Here is a 19,370-nt window from a genome sequence, read left to right as displayed (position 1 = left end):
CACACACACACACACACACACACACACACACACACACGTTGTTGCCCAGAGAAACGTTGGCTATACATTCTGTTCTGCAGTCTCTCAGTAACATCCGCTGGTTGTTTGCTTGTATTACCAGGCAGTCTATTACTTGGTCTATGTTTGCTTGGTAAACAGTCTCTATAGGCTACTGCAGAAAGCTATAGGACTGCTATACCTCGCTGTGAGTTCACACTACAGATACTCTTATTACTCGGCAACATTGCCACAAGTGTTGGAAGTTCTATCTGACAAGGTCGCCCCATCATTGTAGGTCATCAGGCATGGATCTATGGGGTCACCCACCATGCAGGCTCCCCGGCCAGCCAGCCCTTCAGCCTTCTGTGACCAAATGCTTACAGTACACTCAGCTAAGCTCGAAAGGCCTACCAGTGACACTGATAATCATATCTGCGCGGCTGTTTATAATCACGTGCACTGATGTCCAGCAGCATCTTCGCATTGTCAATTCATCTCGTAAGCAAACAAGTTTCAATCTATAAACATAGTTACTTGGATCGCCTTCTCAAATGTCAGAAATGGTTGTGGCTAAGCTGGAATCCCTGACTGGTCATGATCATGCACGGGCATGGTTTCTACCGTATTTCTTCGATTAAGAGCCCTACGTTACTATTTTTCAATCACTTGGGACTTGGGACCCCGGGTTACTATTCAAGTATGGGTTTTATTATTTCAATCATTCTAAGAGAACAAACAAGCACCAGTTTAATGCATCTGTCAAATGCAAGATACATATCTATTTACCAACTCTTGCTCCTTCTGTCCTCATATGAATATTTATCTTCTCATTGATCACCGTGAACTTACACTTCTAGTGTCAAAATATTTATCTGTCCACTTTGTACTCGAGAGACACTGCTTGAACGGATGTCCTCTCTGCTTCCAATAGAGCGTCTTGTTTCTGCTCTAAATTGAATGGTTCTTGCATGCCATCGTTTCCAGACCATGTGGTAGCCTGGGAACTCTGACCATACTGTTGTTTTGTCAATCACTCTAGACCCTGGGTTACTATTCGAGCATAGGTTGCTGCTATTCAAGCATGGTTTTTAATCGAAGAAATACAATACGTTTTGAATGATATTCCAATGCGAGACTTGAAATGACGAATGATAGGATAAGATAATCTTAATCACTCGTGTTTACCTTTTAGTTCGGACCACAATGCTGTAACTGCTTGAGATGTGTTTGTACTCTTGGCTGTTGCCTGATATGTCTGACCAGTTGATAACGGGACGGCACGGCAACAGTCTGCCTATTATTCTGATTGTGATGTACCCAATTATTGTTTATTCTGTATCAGTGAATTTAGAGCATTACAAAACTATCGTTAACAGATTAAAAACGAAATCAACCAAATCTGGCTTTTCAGGCATGATTGCAGCATAACGTAGATAGAGATTATGTAAACACAAGGCGTGGTGACAAGTCACAGAGCAGTGAGGATTTACGCTGTACCTTTTCTTCTGTCTCCAGCTCTCAGCAACTGACTCAACTAGAACGCAACAACAACAGTTTCACTTGTTGGTAAACATCTAGTCATACCTAACTGTATGTGAGTGGACTATGTGAACCAACAGGACATGTGTGTGTCATATCACGTTTGACAATGGCAATGTCTATATGTATCAGTGTGTACCATATTTTTCAGAGGTCACAACAGAATGAAGGTGGCCTTTACTCTTAATAGGTGCTGTACCTTTTATACCTGCATGTACCAGTATGTTTGTATGGGATTGTGGATGTGTTAACTCAGCATGGGTGGCTCTTCTGATGTCACACACACACACACACACACACACACACACACACACACACACACACACACACACACACACACACACACACACACACACACACACACACGCATGCATGCATGCACACACACACACACACACACACGCACGCATGCATGCACACACACACACACACACACACACACACACACACACACACACACACACACACACACACACACACACACACACACCAGAACCATCCTTTGTCAGTACAGTGTACAGACACAGTGAACGCTACCCTAGTTAGATATGAGTGTGGCATGCCTGTGAACAACATGTACAACCATACGTAATATCACTTACTCCACTACTTGGTGCCACATCTGCTGGCGTATCTCCTTCATTATTCGATGCCTTAGCGTTAGCTCCCGATGCTAACAATATTTTTATCGCGTCGAGCAGGGCGTATCCGGATGCAAAGTGAAGAGCCGTGCCTCCACCAAACGTCGTTGAATGGACGCTTGCTCCTCGTTTGATCAACATTTGGATCATTTCCGTACACTTTGATTCGACAGCATGATGCAGAGGCGTCATTCCACTTTTACCGTCCTGAAAAACAGAGTATCATACCAACGACTGAAAGTATACGACACAGACCTGTTGTGTGCTAATGGATCAGAAGTTGACTTACTGGGGCATTGATTGATGCACCGAGTGATAGAAGGCTTTGTGCGATAGGCAAGCTGGCTTTCATCACAGCAACATGTAATGCAGTAAATCCTATAAGAAGGCATATTGTTAATCATCGGCGGCATGTCGTCGATTAGGGAAGGTAATGAAGAAATGTATGTTCTGATTGTTGGTCATTGGCTTTGTGTTAGTACTACATTCTGTGTGACTAAATGTTGATATTGTGAATGTCAATACTGAAACTGTTTGTTGAAGGTTGCCGTAAAACTCTTGCTTGCGGTTTGTATAATTTCTTGGTAGGAATATGTACATGCATGAGTATCAATTAGTGTGTTACTTGGAATATGATGGATGAGTTCAGTACTTTTGTGATTGTGTCAATCTGAGTGTGTATGTGTTAATCTCCTATACCATAAATATGTATGCCTGTATGTCAGTGTGTGTCTCCTGTTCACACACAAATGATAATCAGTCAGTCTCAACTTTGCTCCAGAGTCCTGCATTGCAGCTTTATGTATCTGTCTGTCTATATCTATGTACGTATGCATGTTTGTCTTTCTGTCTGTCTGTCCGTCCATCTATTTGTCTGCCCATCTATCTGTCTGTCTGTGTGTCTGTCTGTCTGTGTCTGTCCGTCTGTTTGTGTCCATCTGTCTGTCTGTCTGCTTGTCTGTATTTATGCGTATGTATGCATGTCTGTCTGTCTGTCTAAAGTTAACAATTGTTATTATTGGTACAGTAAGATTTCAAATATAACAATCTGTCTGTCTGTCTGTCTGTCTGTCTGTCAATACATATATTTTCATATATCAGCACTTACAGTCTAAGAAATTATTTAAAAATTAGTCCAAAAGCCTATAATGGGCCACACAATAAAATACAACTTTCTGTCTGTCAAAACCCATGTTTTGTACATCAGTCCTTGTACACCTACATATAACCACAGCTCAGTATATGACGTTATGGGTCGACAACAAGCTGTTCACCGTTTCATCACGTCACGAGTGGAGAACCTTGAAGTTGTGCCGAAACATTGCCAACAACTAAACTAGAGGCAAACCAGACTATGCAACAGCAAATAAAGAGATGCCTCCGTTCCCACCTTCACCAATATATTCACCCTCATCTGTCATCAATAACTTATTAATAGGCCATTTAGTCCCTATCATTAGATGTGGAGGGGAACATGAGATCAAGGAACATCAAAGGAAACATACCAGACTATCTGTCTGTCTGTCTGTCTGTCTGTCTGTCTGTCTATATCAGTTTCCTGCCTCTACCCACTATGTGTCTACCTGCCTTCCTGTTCATCCAAAAATATCACACAATGTCATACCATCAAAGTTCCTTATTTCCAAGTCAATTTTAGGATTGCTTGCGAGTGTCAGAGCTTGCACAGACCCCAAGTCATTCGATTCGACAGCAAGATGCAGACAAGTTCTCCCATTCCGGTCAGGTAGATTGACATTAGCGCCACCTCTTACCAACATGACTATGACAGCATGCTGACGAGTAATGACAGCCAAATGTAATGGCGTCTACCAAAAGAATCGCTTACAACAACCAAACATTATATTCTTGAATGTTTATGTACAGTGCAGTAAGTCAATATGAGGGTTCTTGCTAGACATTTTTGGGAGCGTGGCAGCATGAGCGTGTCCACTATGCACGCAGTCTGCTCTTTACAGTTGCACTGTCCAAGTTGGACATGCGCAGTTGAGCCGATCTCATGTGAGGTAGATTTTGTATTGTGAATATCGAGTGTAACATACGTTCAAGTGTCCTGGCAAGGAAATCAACGTCGATCACCACTAAGCCCTTCTTATTGGTTTTCATAGATTGCATATGCGCAAGTTTCATGGACGAAACCACAGAAAGTCTGTCTAAACTTAGGCGTTAATTGACGTGATCACTGTTGTTGCTTCACAAAAAGCCATGACTAGTCAAGAGTAGATTCTAGGTGCTACACTTCCTGGACAAGAGGTGTGCTTTCCGGGTCACTAGAAGGGCATCCAGGAATAAAATCAGATGCAACACATCAGGTACTGTAATCACAACACTTGAGCGAGGCTCATCCCGTGTTATTTTGTAAAAGCCTGGATTTTTGGCTATTGTCACCTTTACTAAGTAAAATAGGTAGTATTGTGTATGAAATTCTCATACATTCCTTAGCTGTAAAACTTTGGACTCCTATCTGCCATTTGTGAGTGTGGTGCCCTCTTACTGGAGTGTGGTGCAGCGCCACACTGCCATGCTGTAGCGAGAACCCTGTGATAGTAGACTTGAATTCTAATAAATATTACTCAAGAATGCTAATATTATTAATGTTAACATGAATAATACATGCATAATAGGTTAAAAAGCTTTGAATAATGAATTTACTCGATGAGCAAGCTATGCAGCATCTTGTCATTTGTAATGACTTCTACGTATCTACTGGTTACCTTATAATGATACTCGGCACCGAACTGAGTACAGTCAGACCTCATTACTCCGACACTCTCACTTTCTGACAAGGAACATGTGAAACCAATTTACATGGTCACTGTGTATTTGTTACCGATAATTCGACTGCCCGTGTTAGTCCAACAAAAACCAACAGGACAAACGTGTTCGGAATAACAAGGTCTGACTGTATCTACATAAAGACTCTGTTCCAATTTGATTCACTTTCAATACAACAAAAATTACTTAAATTAATTACTGACTACATACAACCGTTGTTTACCGCTGCAACGTTTCTACCATGCACTGTCCACTTGTAAGTGTCCTAATGCAGTCATACCCGACAGGGATTTATTGCCGTTTCTGATTGCACGATTGATGACCAATGAGGCATAATCCGAGGCATGCGGCTCAAGCAGTCGAGTCACGATGTACAGGTACATTGTAAAAGTTGTCACTGCTGTTTCTCTCCTCTTGCATGCTGATGGTATACTATACAGGTATTCCATTTACAAGCCAGCAATCATGTTTTTCATAGATTTGTCCCTCATGTTCTTTTCCTTCCACATTGGTGGAAGCTTACAAGTATGTATCATGTGTGTGTGTGTGTGTGTGTGTGTGTGTGTGTGTGTGTGTGTGTGTGTGTGTGTGTGTGTGTACTACATACCAATCAGAGCTGTTGAGTGTGTGGCTTTCATGCGAAATTATTAAGCGCCTGCCTCAAAATTAATGGTGTCTTCCTTCGAAGTCCTTTAAAAAGCACTGTGGCAATAAAAAGCGGCTATACGCTATACTAGACACTTTTAGGTTTGCTGTTTCTGTTGATTGCATTCCTCCGAAGACTCCCAACTATCTAACTGATTGACATCAACTATCCATAATTATGACCTAGTCTCGTGTAACAAGCCCCTTGGGAAAGGGTCTGGCTAAGTGAGACTAATTATATTGCACAGCCGACTAATAATATTGCACAGCCGACTAATACAGTACCGGCAATAAGTAACCTAACATTTTTATTGTATGGGTATGGTATCCTATGGTATCATATTGCGTATGGTATAGTATTGCGTATCATAGGGTATCATATATGGTATTGCATATATAGTACCATCTGGTATCTTATCTTAATTGTATCATATATCATATTGCGTATGGTATATCCTATGGATGGTATCTTATCTTAATTGTATGGTATCATCTTTTATCTTATCCTATCCTACATGGTATCTTTTATGGTTTCCCTGTCAGCTTACTTATTGCCAGTACTGTACTTTAGTACAGACCTCTCAACTCTTATTGGCACCAAATCGTGAGACTGTCTCTTTTTGATTAAATGACCACGCCCATTAAACATACCATATAAGATTAAATATTGGCGGGGAATCTATTTTGGTGGATTGGCGGATTTTTCAGCGGCCGCAAATACAAAATTCGCCATTATTTTGGCCTCCGGGATATGTTGACGTCATCAGGCACGTAGATCAGCAAGATGGCAGGTAATACTTGCTTGCTGTCTGTTGTGCCTATGCAGTAGTTGGAGACCATGCAGTAAGTTAGGGAAATGTGAGTCATGAACACAGCTGTCAATCACAAACACATTAAGACTACCCATGGTAAGACAAGTATCAGACAACGATGTCCAACCACCAAAATAAAATCCAACAATGTGCTGTCAGTCAATTTCTTAGCAAACCGCCAAAATAAATTCCCACCAATGTTTCATCTTATACGGTATCCAAAGTAGGCGTGGTCAACAGATTACATGTTGGATTTGCATTACATTTGTGTGTGCTCAGGCTTTGCCTCGAACTTCCAAACGTTACTTTTACTGCAGGTAGATACACCAGATACCCCAGATACAAGCAAGCAGAGGTGTATATAGGGTTTAGTTCAAAGAATCCGCTATGTCCAGAAAGACAGAGCTAACGAGTCTGCGCAAAATGGCTGTCAGAGTGTCTTACGGTAGGATTGCGAGAGAAAAGACTGGCAATCATGAGAATTGACCGCAAATCATGAGAATTGACCGCAAATCATGAGAATTGGCCGCAAATCATGAGATCATGAGACATGAGCGTAAATCGTGAGTCTCACGACGAAATCGTGCGAGTTGGGAGGTCTGTGTTTCTGTCGTTTGCATTCCTCTGAAGACTCCCAACTATGTAACAATCGAGATCAACTATCCATAATTATGACCTAGTCTCGCATTCCCAAGGGTCTGGCTACTTGAGACTAATTATGACCCACAGCCAACCAATACTTTAGTACTCAGTGTCGTCGTAACTATGATAGTTGATATCAACCATTATGTGATATCATAGATATCTAATTAGTTCAAACAAGTCAATTTTAAATTAAGTCTGATGTCTGTTCTGTTTGTTGTCACTCACCTGTCTAATGAAATTGAAAATATCAAGATTCATTTTAGCACTCGTTAGCAATGCCACCAAGTAACTGGTAAGAGGAAGATTTCCTTGAGCGATTGACAAATGCAACGGCCTACACAGAAATCAGACAAAATATACTAATTAACTTATCACAGACTCAGCAACTAAAACTAACGTGTCTCCTTCATCATCCTGAAGGACAGCAAGGTGGCACTCGGTCGCACAGAAAAGGAGAGCCTTAGCAGTATCACTCATTCCGAGTTGTGTCTGATCTGCTGAAGCAGATGCGCGAAGGTCTTCTTCAGTTATTTGTTTCTTAGTGCCGCTACTTGGCTTGCCCTCTACTGGAGTACCAGGGTTACTGTCAATCATTAGCTTAGGACTGGTTGGTAAACTTTCACTCTCTTCTTGTTCAACCTCGTCTGCCTTTCGTTTTCCCTTTCTTTTTCCCGCCTCTGCAGCTAGAGCGCGCTGTAGCGGATTTATGGAGTTTGCCGACGTCGCAGTCGGTGTCGACGTGTTGCTGTGGTCGCTGAAAAAGCCTGAGTCTACTTGCTGCTCGGATTTAGCGGATGGCAGATTCAAGGACGGCATTCCCGGTAGGGGGACGGTGCCGGACGTCACCGCGGCTGCTCGCATGGCCGCGTCCGACACGGTCGACATGGGAAAAGTAGCAAACGGCAGTCTAAGTAAACTAGCGGCTGCAGGTTGCAAGAGTCCTGACGCATAGGGCCCGATGGGAAAGCCTGGTAAGTATTGCGATTGCATGACGGTAGCAAGTTGAGGAGAGGCGGCAACTGAGAAAACCGGTGGATGAAGGCCGGTGTTGATGACCGGCGGCAATCTCGGCGCGACAGACGTCTGTCCGAGCGGCGCACGCGCAAACAGCGCCGCCGGCATGAGCGAAATTCCGGGCGCAATCGTGGGCAGAACCGGTTGAGTCACACCGCCGACGATCGAAAACGCCGATGCATGCGGTGACTGGTTCATCGCCCAGTCAACGTCGGCGTCCCCTGTAAATAACAGAACAAACGCGTTAGTGTCCCGGACATGAGACTCGACGGTGCGCGAAACGGGGCTCCCTTTGCACCAAACGCACGCTCTCGCTCAAAATAGAACACTAGAGAAAACGCGAATAGTCCGTAGCTAGAGTGCAAGCGAGAGACAGCGCGACGGTCGTGCAGCAGGGCACGTCGAGAGGGGAATCCCACGGGAAAATCCCTCTCGGTCCGTCCGCGACTTACTCTCGCCCAGCCCAGTCGCAGGTAGTCGACTTCCTGGTTCGTTGACGGATTGTCGCAACCTACCTGTAGCTTTGTCGTCTTTCTCCGCCTTGGTGACCCTCTTCGTTCTCTTCTTTCGCTTCGTTGGCGCGTCAGAGCGACGTTCCTGCGCCGTGTCGTCATGCGTCGCCTGCTTGTCTCTTGACTTCACCGGAAGTGAGCCTTCACCGCTGTCTTCGGCCGACAACGGGAGCTTGCCGGCGTCGCTTGACATCGGGTTGGGGTTGAAGACGGCTGGACGAAGCAGCGGGGCTTGCCGTGTCTCGACTTGTGTGGTCGACTCGGAGGTCGTCGCATCCTGATCGCATTCTCGTGCATTCGGGTTGCGGACGGTCGCCGTATCGGCACTGCTCATCGTTGCACATCAAAGAGGAATCGATGTGAGCGAAACAGAGGTACAAATTCCTCGCCCAGGTGCTTTCCCTTTTCTCGACTCTCACACGGTCGGGACTTTCCCGACTCACATTCTTGACGAATTGGGAACTGCGCATGTGCGGCAATGGCGGACGAAGTGAGATTTCGTGAAGCTTGTTTTGAACGGTACGGATTATGTGATCGTTGTAGAGCAAGTTTGAAGCGATAAGGATGCGCATGGAAGAGCGGCGCGCTAACATTGAACGAAAAAGGGAAGTGAGGCTCCAAATGAGGGACAATCAAGAAGCAATTCAATTTTTCAATGAAAACTTTGCACAAGAAAAAGCAGGTAAGCTATGAATACACTTTTGGTTAGTTAAAATTACGTCACACATTTTATAATGATGGAATTGTTACTGTTTCTGTGACGACTGTGTGTTTGGTTTCAGATATTGAGAGACGTCTCGGACAGTCTGATAAGCTGTCACGGTCGGAGTTGAGTCATCACTTCGACCAGCTTACATTAGCGTGTCATCGCCTTCAGAAGTTCTTAGCGGATTCAATAGACTTTCTTTCTTCCTTTGACGTGAGAAAAGCTCAAGAAGTGAGAGAGCAGTTCGGGTCTGCAGTCCAGTCTGTGATTGTGTGTGCATAATCTAGAAAGCTTCAGTGTGATATGGTTCGAAAAAGTATTTTTGTATGCCCTTGGCAAATAAATACCTGCAGAGGTGTACTGTAATCAGGAAAATTTAGGGACAAAAAACTTTAGTGAATTTCAGGTTTCAGGTTGGAGATGATTTGGGGTTAGGGTTAGGGTTGGAGACCATAAGCTTTAACATCTGGGCATTTAAATCTGAAACCACCTGGCGATGAGATCATTTGTCCATTTGTAAAGCGATGAAGCCAAATACGCACTTGGAAATATGTTCTACTCTGTCATTGAGTATTGACACGTATACAGAGCTACCACTGTCATAATGATTGTGTAGGTTCTAGTGATCATGTAGGTTTTCAAACGGTTGTGTACAGAAAGTAGGCGTAACCTAAAATTGGGCGTGGTCATTACAACAGGCAGCCTACAGTTTATCCCGCCTAGAAGGGCAGGGGTACTTATTAGAACATTTGGTACTATGTGCCTTTGTACAGTGTGCAGCGTTCTAGCCAGAATTTTTTGCCGAGCATCAATATGACGTCATCAAATATAATGACGTCAATTAATGACATCATCAAATGTTTAATGTTGACATTTGGTAATGATGTCATACTATCACTTTATTAGAGTCAGAATGGCAGCATGTATATAGTTACTGCATGATTGGTAGACTATTCAATATAATTGCCACTCAGATATTGCTGAATAGACCTCATTGAACTTAACTTAATAAACATAACACAGACAGACAGACAGGTAATACAGTAGATTATTACAATGACAAATTGACTTAATTAATTAAAACTGGAATTATGAGCTGACCTAAAAGAGTAAGGATGTACAAAACATGAGATTGAGGATAAATAGTAATTAGTAGAACAGCTGCTGCAACCACAGTTTCATTAGCACTTCTTGTGTGAAAGGTCAACAGGAATTCACCTCCAACACCAACAAAGAGACCATGCACTCCCTAAGATTACCAGCTGTCTAACATGAGAATAGTATGTATTATTCTGTAGCAACTTTGGGACCATCAAGACCACTAACGTCTTTAGATTCGTGATGGATCTTGTAGGAAAACATCCCACCCACACTATGTTGGCTAAGGCTTTCCAATTCTGTTCCCGACCGTCACTGAATGCTGTTTTCCCCGCTCCAAACGTCCCTTCCCTCTCCCAACCATCACTTTGACGGTAGTGACGGTACTGGTGAGAACACTAGTACGGTTAGGGAATGGCGTAGAAGTGAGGGAATTTCCTGGAGGATTGCAGACCCAAGAAAATGTCACTGGCCGTGTTCACACTGCTATTTATAGCATAGCTACCCAACCAGCGTCTAGTAACTGAACTACAGTGTGAACACTAGCCGTGGTTAGCGCGTCGTTATAGCGTAGTTATCAAACTAAGATTGCGGTCTTGGTGAGAGTGTACATGTAGTTACAGTAGTTACAGTAGTTACACATGCGTAGTAGGCGTAGATGATTAGTCTCGCGTAGCAGGGAAGGTTCTGGCTATGCGAGACGACTAGATGTCTAGTTGTAACTCCCGTAAGTCTGCTGTTGAAATTGTGTTTTTATCAGACATGCTAACACTCGTAACGAACTTCCGTTTGTGCGCATTCCACTCCGGATACTATAGTAATACCCATGTTCATGCTAATGTAAACAACCGCCTAGACCATAGTTACCAAACTACGAATATAGAAATAGTTGCATAACTACGCTATAACTAGCAGTGTGAACACGGCCACTGTACAAACGCACATAGTTTCAAATGTTTTAATAACAGCCCCTGCTCTTCTAGGTGGAGTACTACGGTATATATTTCTTTTAGAAAAAGTATAGTCCAGTGAAAACTACACAAGGATGGTGATGATGTAAAGTAATGTCAGTTTATCATTGTTTGTCCAGGCAACGGTCATCATAAAGTGATATTTACCTTAATTAACACATTTATTTCTGATTATATTTCAAGAGTGATACAGGAGAACGTTTATGCATAGCACACGTAATATAGTAGCCACCCGTAATTCAAATCAAGAGAATGCCATTAGCCCCAGAGCTTAGCAGACTTGTTACAGTATTTCCGAATCCATTGCCTTTTGGAATTTGTGCTAGCAAATTTGTATAGGACATCCTACGTATTTTGTAGGGGCTGAGAAGTGCTGCTTTTGTAGGATGCATAATGATACGTAGGAGTGGCAGCTCTGCATATTATACTCAAGGTCAATCCTCGGAACTTAGCAACAATAAAATTTAGAGAAATTAGTTGATTCGCTAGATTTGCTAATGTTTTCATGTTGCTGAAAAATTCTGATTTACAGTGTCTAACTTTGAGAATTCTGTTGGCTCTGTGTTGGCAACATCCTCCAAAGAATTCTTATGGTATTTCTATGACCTTTCTTTGTAATGTGTTTGAGCACAAATACGACACTGAGCAGTCTGGATCATGCAAGACCTTTGTTCTCTTGCCTGTTTTTATATCTAAACGCCACTTTTGTATTGGTAGATATAAGATGACTGGCAGTTTTGAAAACATTAATATAGACTGACGTGATATATTTCAAGATTCTAAACAGTGAAACTAAACGTTTGTGTTTGACATACTGTATATGAATCTGGTATTGGATTAATTTATCTCTGATTTGAATTTGGTAGGATGTGTCGATGCTGTTGTTGTCTATCAATCAGCAACGGACCATCCTGATTCCCAAGAAAAAGTTCACGTTTACAACGAGACGGAAAGAAGCGGCTAAAGACGTTACTGACCAGTCTGGCTCTGAAGAACCACAGGAAGACAATCGGCAGAGTGAGTTGATTACTGCCTATACTATTGTATTATAAGTCAAGAATGTCTGCATGTCTTTCTGTCTGGTAATGGCTGCATGCAAGCACATGCCACTGGGCTGCAACACAAGCGCAGGCCAATGGCTAAGTGACATTTGCTTGCTAGTGGCAGTTTGCAGCAATGGAGTCACCATGAAGCGAAATAGTCTCGCGTAGCCAAACCCTTCCCCGCCTACATCTGCCGGCAAGAAATTGTCTGATGAAGAGGCTTTGATCTTTTCGTTCACTGCACTCAATTAGTCCCCTGCATTCCGGGGGAACTAAAGACATCTTTAGTGGTCGACATCAATGCCTAAAGAAAACTACTAAGCACGTGTAGGCATGAGATCATGTCAACGGAGACACCATAACGATGGCAATTGCCCACCTAGCTAGTGCATATGAATTATGCATATTATGGTATCTATTACAGTGTGAAGATGTATGTGTGACTGACCGAAAGAAAGAAAGAAAAATGGCCTAGGAGTACACACCGTACAGACATCGAAGTTGTGTGGTAAGCTTACCTACAACCGGTGTCACCACGCGTCGATCACGTCGATGGTGTGATTGATTTCTAAAGGTTCTTTTGATAGGCACTCGCCGACGACTCGAAGTCATCGGTGGAAGCCGATGGTGAAATGCAACTACTAACAGCAACAGCTAGTTGCTATTCAGGCAGCGATTGCTGCTACAACGCCTGTAACGCCCAAATGAAGTCTGTAGGATGCGTGGGCAGAGTCTGACAATAGCTCCAAATAAATTAAGTCTTCGTTTGGGCGTTACAGGCGTTGTAGCACCGAATAGCGACTAGCTGTTACTGTTAGTAGCTGCGTTTCAGCATCGGCTTCCACCTGTGACTTCGAGTTGACGGCGAGTGCCTATCAAAAAGAACCTTTAGAAATCAATCACACCATCGACGTGATCGGCGCACGGTGACACCGGTTGTAGGTAAGCTTACCACACAACTTCGATGTCTGTACGGTGTGTACTCCTAGGCCAATCTTCCTTCTTTCGGTCAGTCACACGTACATCTTCACACTGTAATAGATACCATAATATGATTCATATGCACTAGCTAGGTGGGCAATTGCGATCATTATCGTGCCTCCGTTGACATGATCTCATGCCTATGCAGGGGCTTAGTCATTTTCTTTAGGCATTGATGTCGACCACTAAAGAGGTCTTTAGTGCCCCCGGGAATGCAGGGACTAATTGAGTGTGGCGAACAAAAAGATAAGAGCCTCTTCACCAGACCATTTTTGCCGGCGGATGTAGGCGGGGAAGGGTCTGGCTACGCGAGACTAGAAGCGAAAGTGGTTATGCTAGTCTATGCTCTAGGCCTAGATTCTCAGGTAAGCCGGGTATCTTTCTAGCACATGTCTGAAATGCACTGGTGTAGGACCACAGATGTTGGGTTAGACTAAAACTGCCGTAGTTGAGGCATAGAGCATGCATAGCAAACGTGTAGAAATGTAGTCACGAGTTAAGCATATGTTTACACTTAATAACGCATGCTTGGTGTGAATTTGTGTAGAAACAATGCTGTCTGCGTCTTCTTCTCATCAAGGATTTACAAATCGGCAAAACGAGCATCTTGACTTACAGGTAGTGTGTTAGTGAAGAGAGTTTAGTCTTTGTAATTTTATTATGTTGTATTTACAGTTTTTAGACTAGCTACCAAGCTAATACCAAGGGTATATGTGCGTGTGTGTGTGTGTGTGTGTGTGTGTGTGTGTGTGTGTGTGTGTGCGCCCTTCAATGCTCTGGCTACGCATCAAGGGGTTCGTCAGCACGGCCTAAAACTCCGAGTAGTGCCGGAGTCCCTACCTAGAAATAGGCAAGAGGTGCTATCTTTGGAACTTTCCGAAGGGCATATCAATTGTGTGTGTGTGTGTGTGTGTGTGTGTGTGTGTGTGTGTGTGTGTGTGTGTGTGTGTGTGTGCATGTGTGTGTGTGTGTGTGTGTGTGTGTGTGTGTGTGTGTCTGTGTGTGTGTCTGTGTCTGTCTGTGTGTGTGTGTGTGTGTGTGTGTGTGTGTGTGTGTGTGTGTGTGTGTGTACGTGCATGTGCGCAGACCTGTCAACTCTCACACATTTTGACCTTGTCTCATGCTTGTCTGCATCAGACCCCTCATCTCACGCATTTTGACTAGCAGGCGTTCCCTAAACTAGTGCGAGCTTCCAGCTGCTTTTCTTAATTTCTCATCCAAGGCGCGTAAGCTCAAGAGCTGCCATTAACCCACTTAGTACTTCAGAAATCCAAGTACGCTGTGCATGTGTTTAGTAGAAATTTGGGTTTCCGAGGCCCCATATTGTCCACGTGTTGCACGTGTTCTATACCATTGATTCCTTCCTCGTGCGATTGACCAATGCCAACCCAACAGCTGTGGCGAATGTTGTAATAAGATCAGTGTGGTACTCAGACAGATTGGATTCTTCCTCGAGCTCATGCCCTCCCATGTTCTAAAAGGTTGCCCATGTGTAGAATCATCATGGTTGTAGCTACTAAAAGTTAAATTATTTCCGGATTTTCTGATTATTGTACAGAACACTTCAGGAACTCAAGCCACCGAAAGTCCATTACGCTCTGCTTTGGTAGTATGTTGTCTGCTGCTAAGCAAGCTATAAGACTGTACAACCTAGAACACAGGAATTAAGAGAAGCAACTTCCTTTTAGACGCAGTGATTAATGACTTTGGTAGGGTTACCCGAAGCTACTCTAGCTAATGCTAAACAATTGTTGAATGGTAACTGAAGTGTCCAAACAGTAATATCAATTTGTGTGGGTGCAGTCACTACTTGCCGTTGTCTCATGCATTTTGCCTTTCAAAAGTTGACAGGTCTGTGCGTGTGTGTGTGTGTGTGTGTGCGTGTGTTTGTGTGTGTGTGTGTGTGTGTGTGTGTGTGTGTGTGCGTGTGTGTGTGTGTGTGTGTGTATGTGTGTGTGTGTGTGTGTGTGTGTGATTGCGTGAGTCGTTGGTTGATCTTTTTTTGGGACATCTGCAGACAGTCTGAACATAGATTCTTACTCTCATTTATTGCTACAGGCTTCCGCTGCTTCTGGTCAAGACATCTTGTTATCAGACCTGGAAGGGTGCACTGTGAGGATATATGGGACACCATCAACAATTCACATTGACCAGCTAACCGATTGTCGGTACGAGATTCAAACTCTTAGGTTTATAGTCTAATGGTTTAGTGTGCTGCTAGACAGTTCTTGCTGTGACTGAGTACGTTATTATTGTTGTTGTAGTATCTTCTGTGGACCAGTACAGACATCGATATTCATTGATCGTTGCCAGAATTGCACATTAGTGCTAGCATGTCAACAGGTAAGAGATACCGGGTGTTCTTGTTTTATTTTAAAATAACTGAACTTAGATGGACTCGGTAGTTTAAATAGGTAACTGTGGTGCATGCTTTGGTGTCCGTGCAAGAAGTTGTAGGTAATTATATTTTAGCACAATTGCGTGTCACTTATCCGATGTTCACTTAGCCGACACGCTGGTTATCCAACAGGTCAAGCTTGTCATGTGGGTGATCACATGGCTAATCAGCTGCATACGTGTAGGTACATGTACATCCATGTGCATGTCAGTTGTTCCTTGAAACAAGTTTGAGAGTGAATTCAAGCGTTTCTTCTCGTATTCTACATTCATCCTACATCTACATTCAGTGTACCTAATATGGAAAAAATGCCTTATAATATGAACAATAGTTGAGTTTGTAACAGCTTTAGTTGTCCGACATTTTCACTTATCCAACAGAGGTCCGGTCCCAAGGGGGTCAGATAAGTGACATGCGGCTGTATGTATACATGTACCATGGTCTATCTGTTTGGCCTACATGAGGTCAGAGGATTTGGCAATACTGGAGAATCACGGTCTTCTAAGAGTGTGTCTGTCTGTTTTTGGCAAATTGTATTAGGCTACCATTGAATCAATGCAATAGTAACAAAACATGTACTTTTTGTATGTGACGTGTGTGGGCATCATGCATGCATGCCACACACACACACACACACACACACACACACACACACACACACACACACACACACACACACACACACACACACACACACACACACACACACACACACACACACACACACACACTGTTTTACTATAGTGAGGTGTTGTATTGGTTATGATTCAGACTAATCATAGCAAGCAGTCACTGTGAAAAGCACCAATTAGCATTAACTAAAGCACTAAGAGATGTGAAAATCTTAGAGCCTTGGCCAAACTAGGGACTGGGGCTTACTTGAGTATTGTAGTATATCGTGAAAATGTTTGCCACTTTTCATAGATATTTGTTTGCCTTCCGTTTTTGTATGCTTCTTGTCTTGCTATTGACCATTACATGTTCTATTACATTTTCATTTATACGTAGAGAGGATAATAGATCTTGCAATTGCATCTTGCACACGCAATGGCTTATGTGAGCTGAACTCGTATCTATGATCCACCTACAGTGTTGATCATACAGAGCTAGCATACTTTCCTTATTTTGTTACAGACATGTAGGATCATAGTATTTATGTTGTACTGTATGAGCATCATCGGAGGTTCTCAGTAGGTCTGCAACGTATAGAAAACTGGCGATTAGATCATGTGATACTTGGTTTTTGTTAACTATCAATGCATGAAAAGATTGATGGTTCTAGGCCTTGCATGTGTTAGGCTCAGAGACCTTTTCCTATTTGCTTAAAGTGTTGAAATTGATTGGGCTGATATGTATGCATGTGTAGATGCAGGCACTTTATTGTGAATAATCGTTTGAATCTGGAATGTATGAAGCTTCTTGTTAGTAACTAGTCAACGATTTTTTGCAGTTGCGTGTACATCGAACTCATCGCTGTCACTTGTATATCTACGTATCGAGTAAGGCGATCATAGAAGACTGCTCTGCTATCGGTTTTGCTTGCTACAATTGGGTGTACGACTCGGTGGCTGAGCACTTCAAGGTTTGTTGAAGATGTAGTGATTGCAGTATAGCTTGTATATTTTCGTGTTGATTTAGTGGGTTAGTGCATGCTTTGTCTTGTTTCAGACTGCTGGTCTTGATCCTTCGTTGAACAATTGGAGAGAAGTCAACGACTTTAACTGGTTGAATGATGTTGAACACTCACCAAATTGGTATGTTATTTCAGACGAAGAGAGAATATTACATTGGGATAACTAGGATATCATACAGGTGGTAATATTGAACAGTTAATATACCTGGCATTGTCTGTAGAGTTATACAATATGTTTATAGAATTCGTAGATAACTCTGTCAGTGTACGACAAATCGTCCCACCTCTAAGTAGTCTCTGGGCAATCATATGTCAATGGCTAGTTGCCCGGTCATTACTTTGGTCGACCTCATTGCTTAGAATGTACAATCATGTTGTGACGACTATGACTGTCGGATCTATTTAGAATTGTGCTATATCTGTCAGCTGGTGTTCGTTCATCACACTAACAGTCGATCGCACTGGACCAATAGTGTAGCAGGGGCTAACTACTGTAGCAAAATGTGGCGGTGGTGTTTGAAATCATCCCTTCAACACACTTGTGAATCTCAAGATGATATGTCAACCACACTTGTCATCTTGCATGCATAGGCTTGCTCAGAAAAGGAATATGTCAGGGTAGATGTCAACTGGTTGTCCCTGGGCAACCCTAATCTGGCATTTCAGTTGTCTGGTCGTATTTTTGGTTGTCCCGGGAACCCGGACAACCGATTTGTCATACACTGCTTGTTCAATTTCTCTTAGGCTGAGTTTGTCTAATATGATTGCATTGGTTTGGTAATTTTGACGCATGCTGTCTCTTGGTGGGTAAGGCTCTTGTTCAGATCCACGCTCTCATGTGCTAAGCAAGCTATCGCGGTTACTGCTACCTCACACTTGCTACTCACATTTAATAATTTTCATATTTCGTCATCTTTGTAGGTTATCCTCTGGCTTTGTGTGCTTCTCCCTCTTTGGTAACTAAAAAATTACAGATCTGTATACAGTTAGTTAGTTATCCTCGGTGTTCTACAACTTTGTGCAGCTATACCTACGGTATTTGTCATTAAATTGCTGAGTGCAGCGAGACTTCCAATGCTTGTGGCACAATAGAAAGGGGCATGGTCCTATAGGGTTATATCTATTGAGCTCCGTCGCCCCATCCTTTTGTATTCATTGTAGCTAGGGATTGTGTGTAGTTGACAAGCTGAATGTCACCTACAGTCAACTATTACTGGCCCCTGACGCGGAGGACTTGGACTGCTGGTAATTTGCACGTGACCCATACTCACAGATTCGGGCTAACATGTGTACTGGTTCATTGTCACATTATCGATGCGGTGATAGAGTGCACGTACACACATTCTTGAACATGCATAGCTAGTACAGTCGTTGTCAATGGAAAGAGCACCTAGTTTTGAAGTGTTCATTGCGTGACTACGAAAGCCGACTTTCACGTAATTTGGATCAACGTACAAGTTTCAGAATGTATTTCACATGGTGCGACAGAGTTGGAAGCTGTATTGTATGACTGTGATTGTAGTAATGAATGTAATTAATTAATTAATTAATCAGTGACTGTGTTGACTGTCTAAGCTAACAATATTGGCTTTGTTAGTTAGTTGGTAATTGATTGCTATGTAGTTGTTGAACTTTGCTTCAGAGATTTGTAGTTAGTTAGGTATCCATATATACATGTACTGTATAACCGATTATTTCTGTGATCGTGATATTCCTGCAAATTCTGTGAAGGAACCAGATTCATGGAGTGCGCAAATAAAATTTGCAGATATTTAGGCTTATCCTTGGAGTCCCAGGAAGTCATGTGGCGACACATGTACATGCATGTGTACATGTGTGTACCAGTTAAACTGTCTTCCTGGTTGGAATGCAGAAATTTAATTCGCAGTTAAAACTTTGTCTAGTTCTCAAATCGCAGTAATAATCGGCTATATGGTAT

General features: G+C 42.8%; 2 protein-coding genes across 2 annotated transcripts; one reads left to right on the top strand and one right to left on the bottom strand.

The window, feature by feature from the left end:
* Nucleotides 1–1,249: 1,249 nt before the first annotated feature.
* LOC134177110 (nuclear factor NF-kappa-B p100 subunit-like) lies at nt 1,250–9,032 on the bottom strand. Its single transcript, XM_062643834.1, has 7 exons — nt 8,605–9,032; nt 7,473–8,310; nt 7,301–7,409; nt 3,805–4,006; nt 2,470–2,558; nt 2,142–2,387; nt 1,250–1,534 (listed from the first exon to the last, which is right to left on the bottom strand). Exons 1-7 carry the CDS (start codon nt 8,933–8,935, stop codon nt 1,487–1,489), a joined length of 1,863 nt encoding a protein of 620 aa, XP_062499818.1. The 5' UTR covers nt 8,936–9,032; the 3' UTR covers nt 1,250–1,486.
* LOC134177111 (tubulin-specific chaperone C-like) lies at nt 9,005–17,654 on the top strand. Its single transcript, XM_062643836.1, has 9 exons — nt 9,005–9,091; nt 9,145–9,283; nt 9,384–9,538; nt 12,243–12,393; nt 13,948–14,018; nt 15,459–15,568; nt 15,665–15,743; nt 17,249–17,380; nt 17,467–17,654. The coding sequence occupies exons 1-9, from the start codon at nt 9,080–9,082 to the stop codon at nt 17,596–17,598; spliced, it is 981 nt and encodes a 326-aa protein (XP_062499820.1). The 5' UTR covers nt 9,005–9,079; the 3' UTR covers nt 17,599–17,654.
* Nucleotides 17,655–19,370: the final 1,716 nt, after the last annotated feature.

The sequence above is a fragment of the Corticium candelabrum genome, chromosome 3 (genome assembly GCF_963422355.1).
Source record: "Corticium candelabrum chromosome 3, ooCorCand1.1, whole genome shotgun sequence".
Taxonomy (NCBI): domain Eukaryota; kingdom Metazoa; phylum Porifera; class Homoscleromorpha; order Homosclerophorida; family Plakinidae; genus Corticium; species Corticium candelabrum.
The sequence above is the reverse complement of the archived record's forward strand: the minus strand, read 5'-3'. Positions and strand labels throughout refer to the sequence as shown.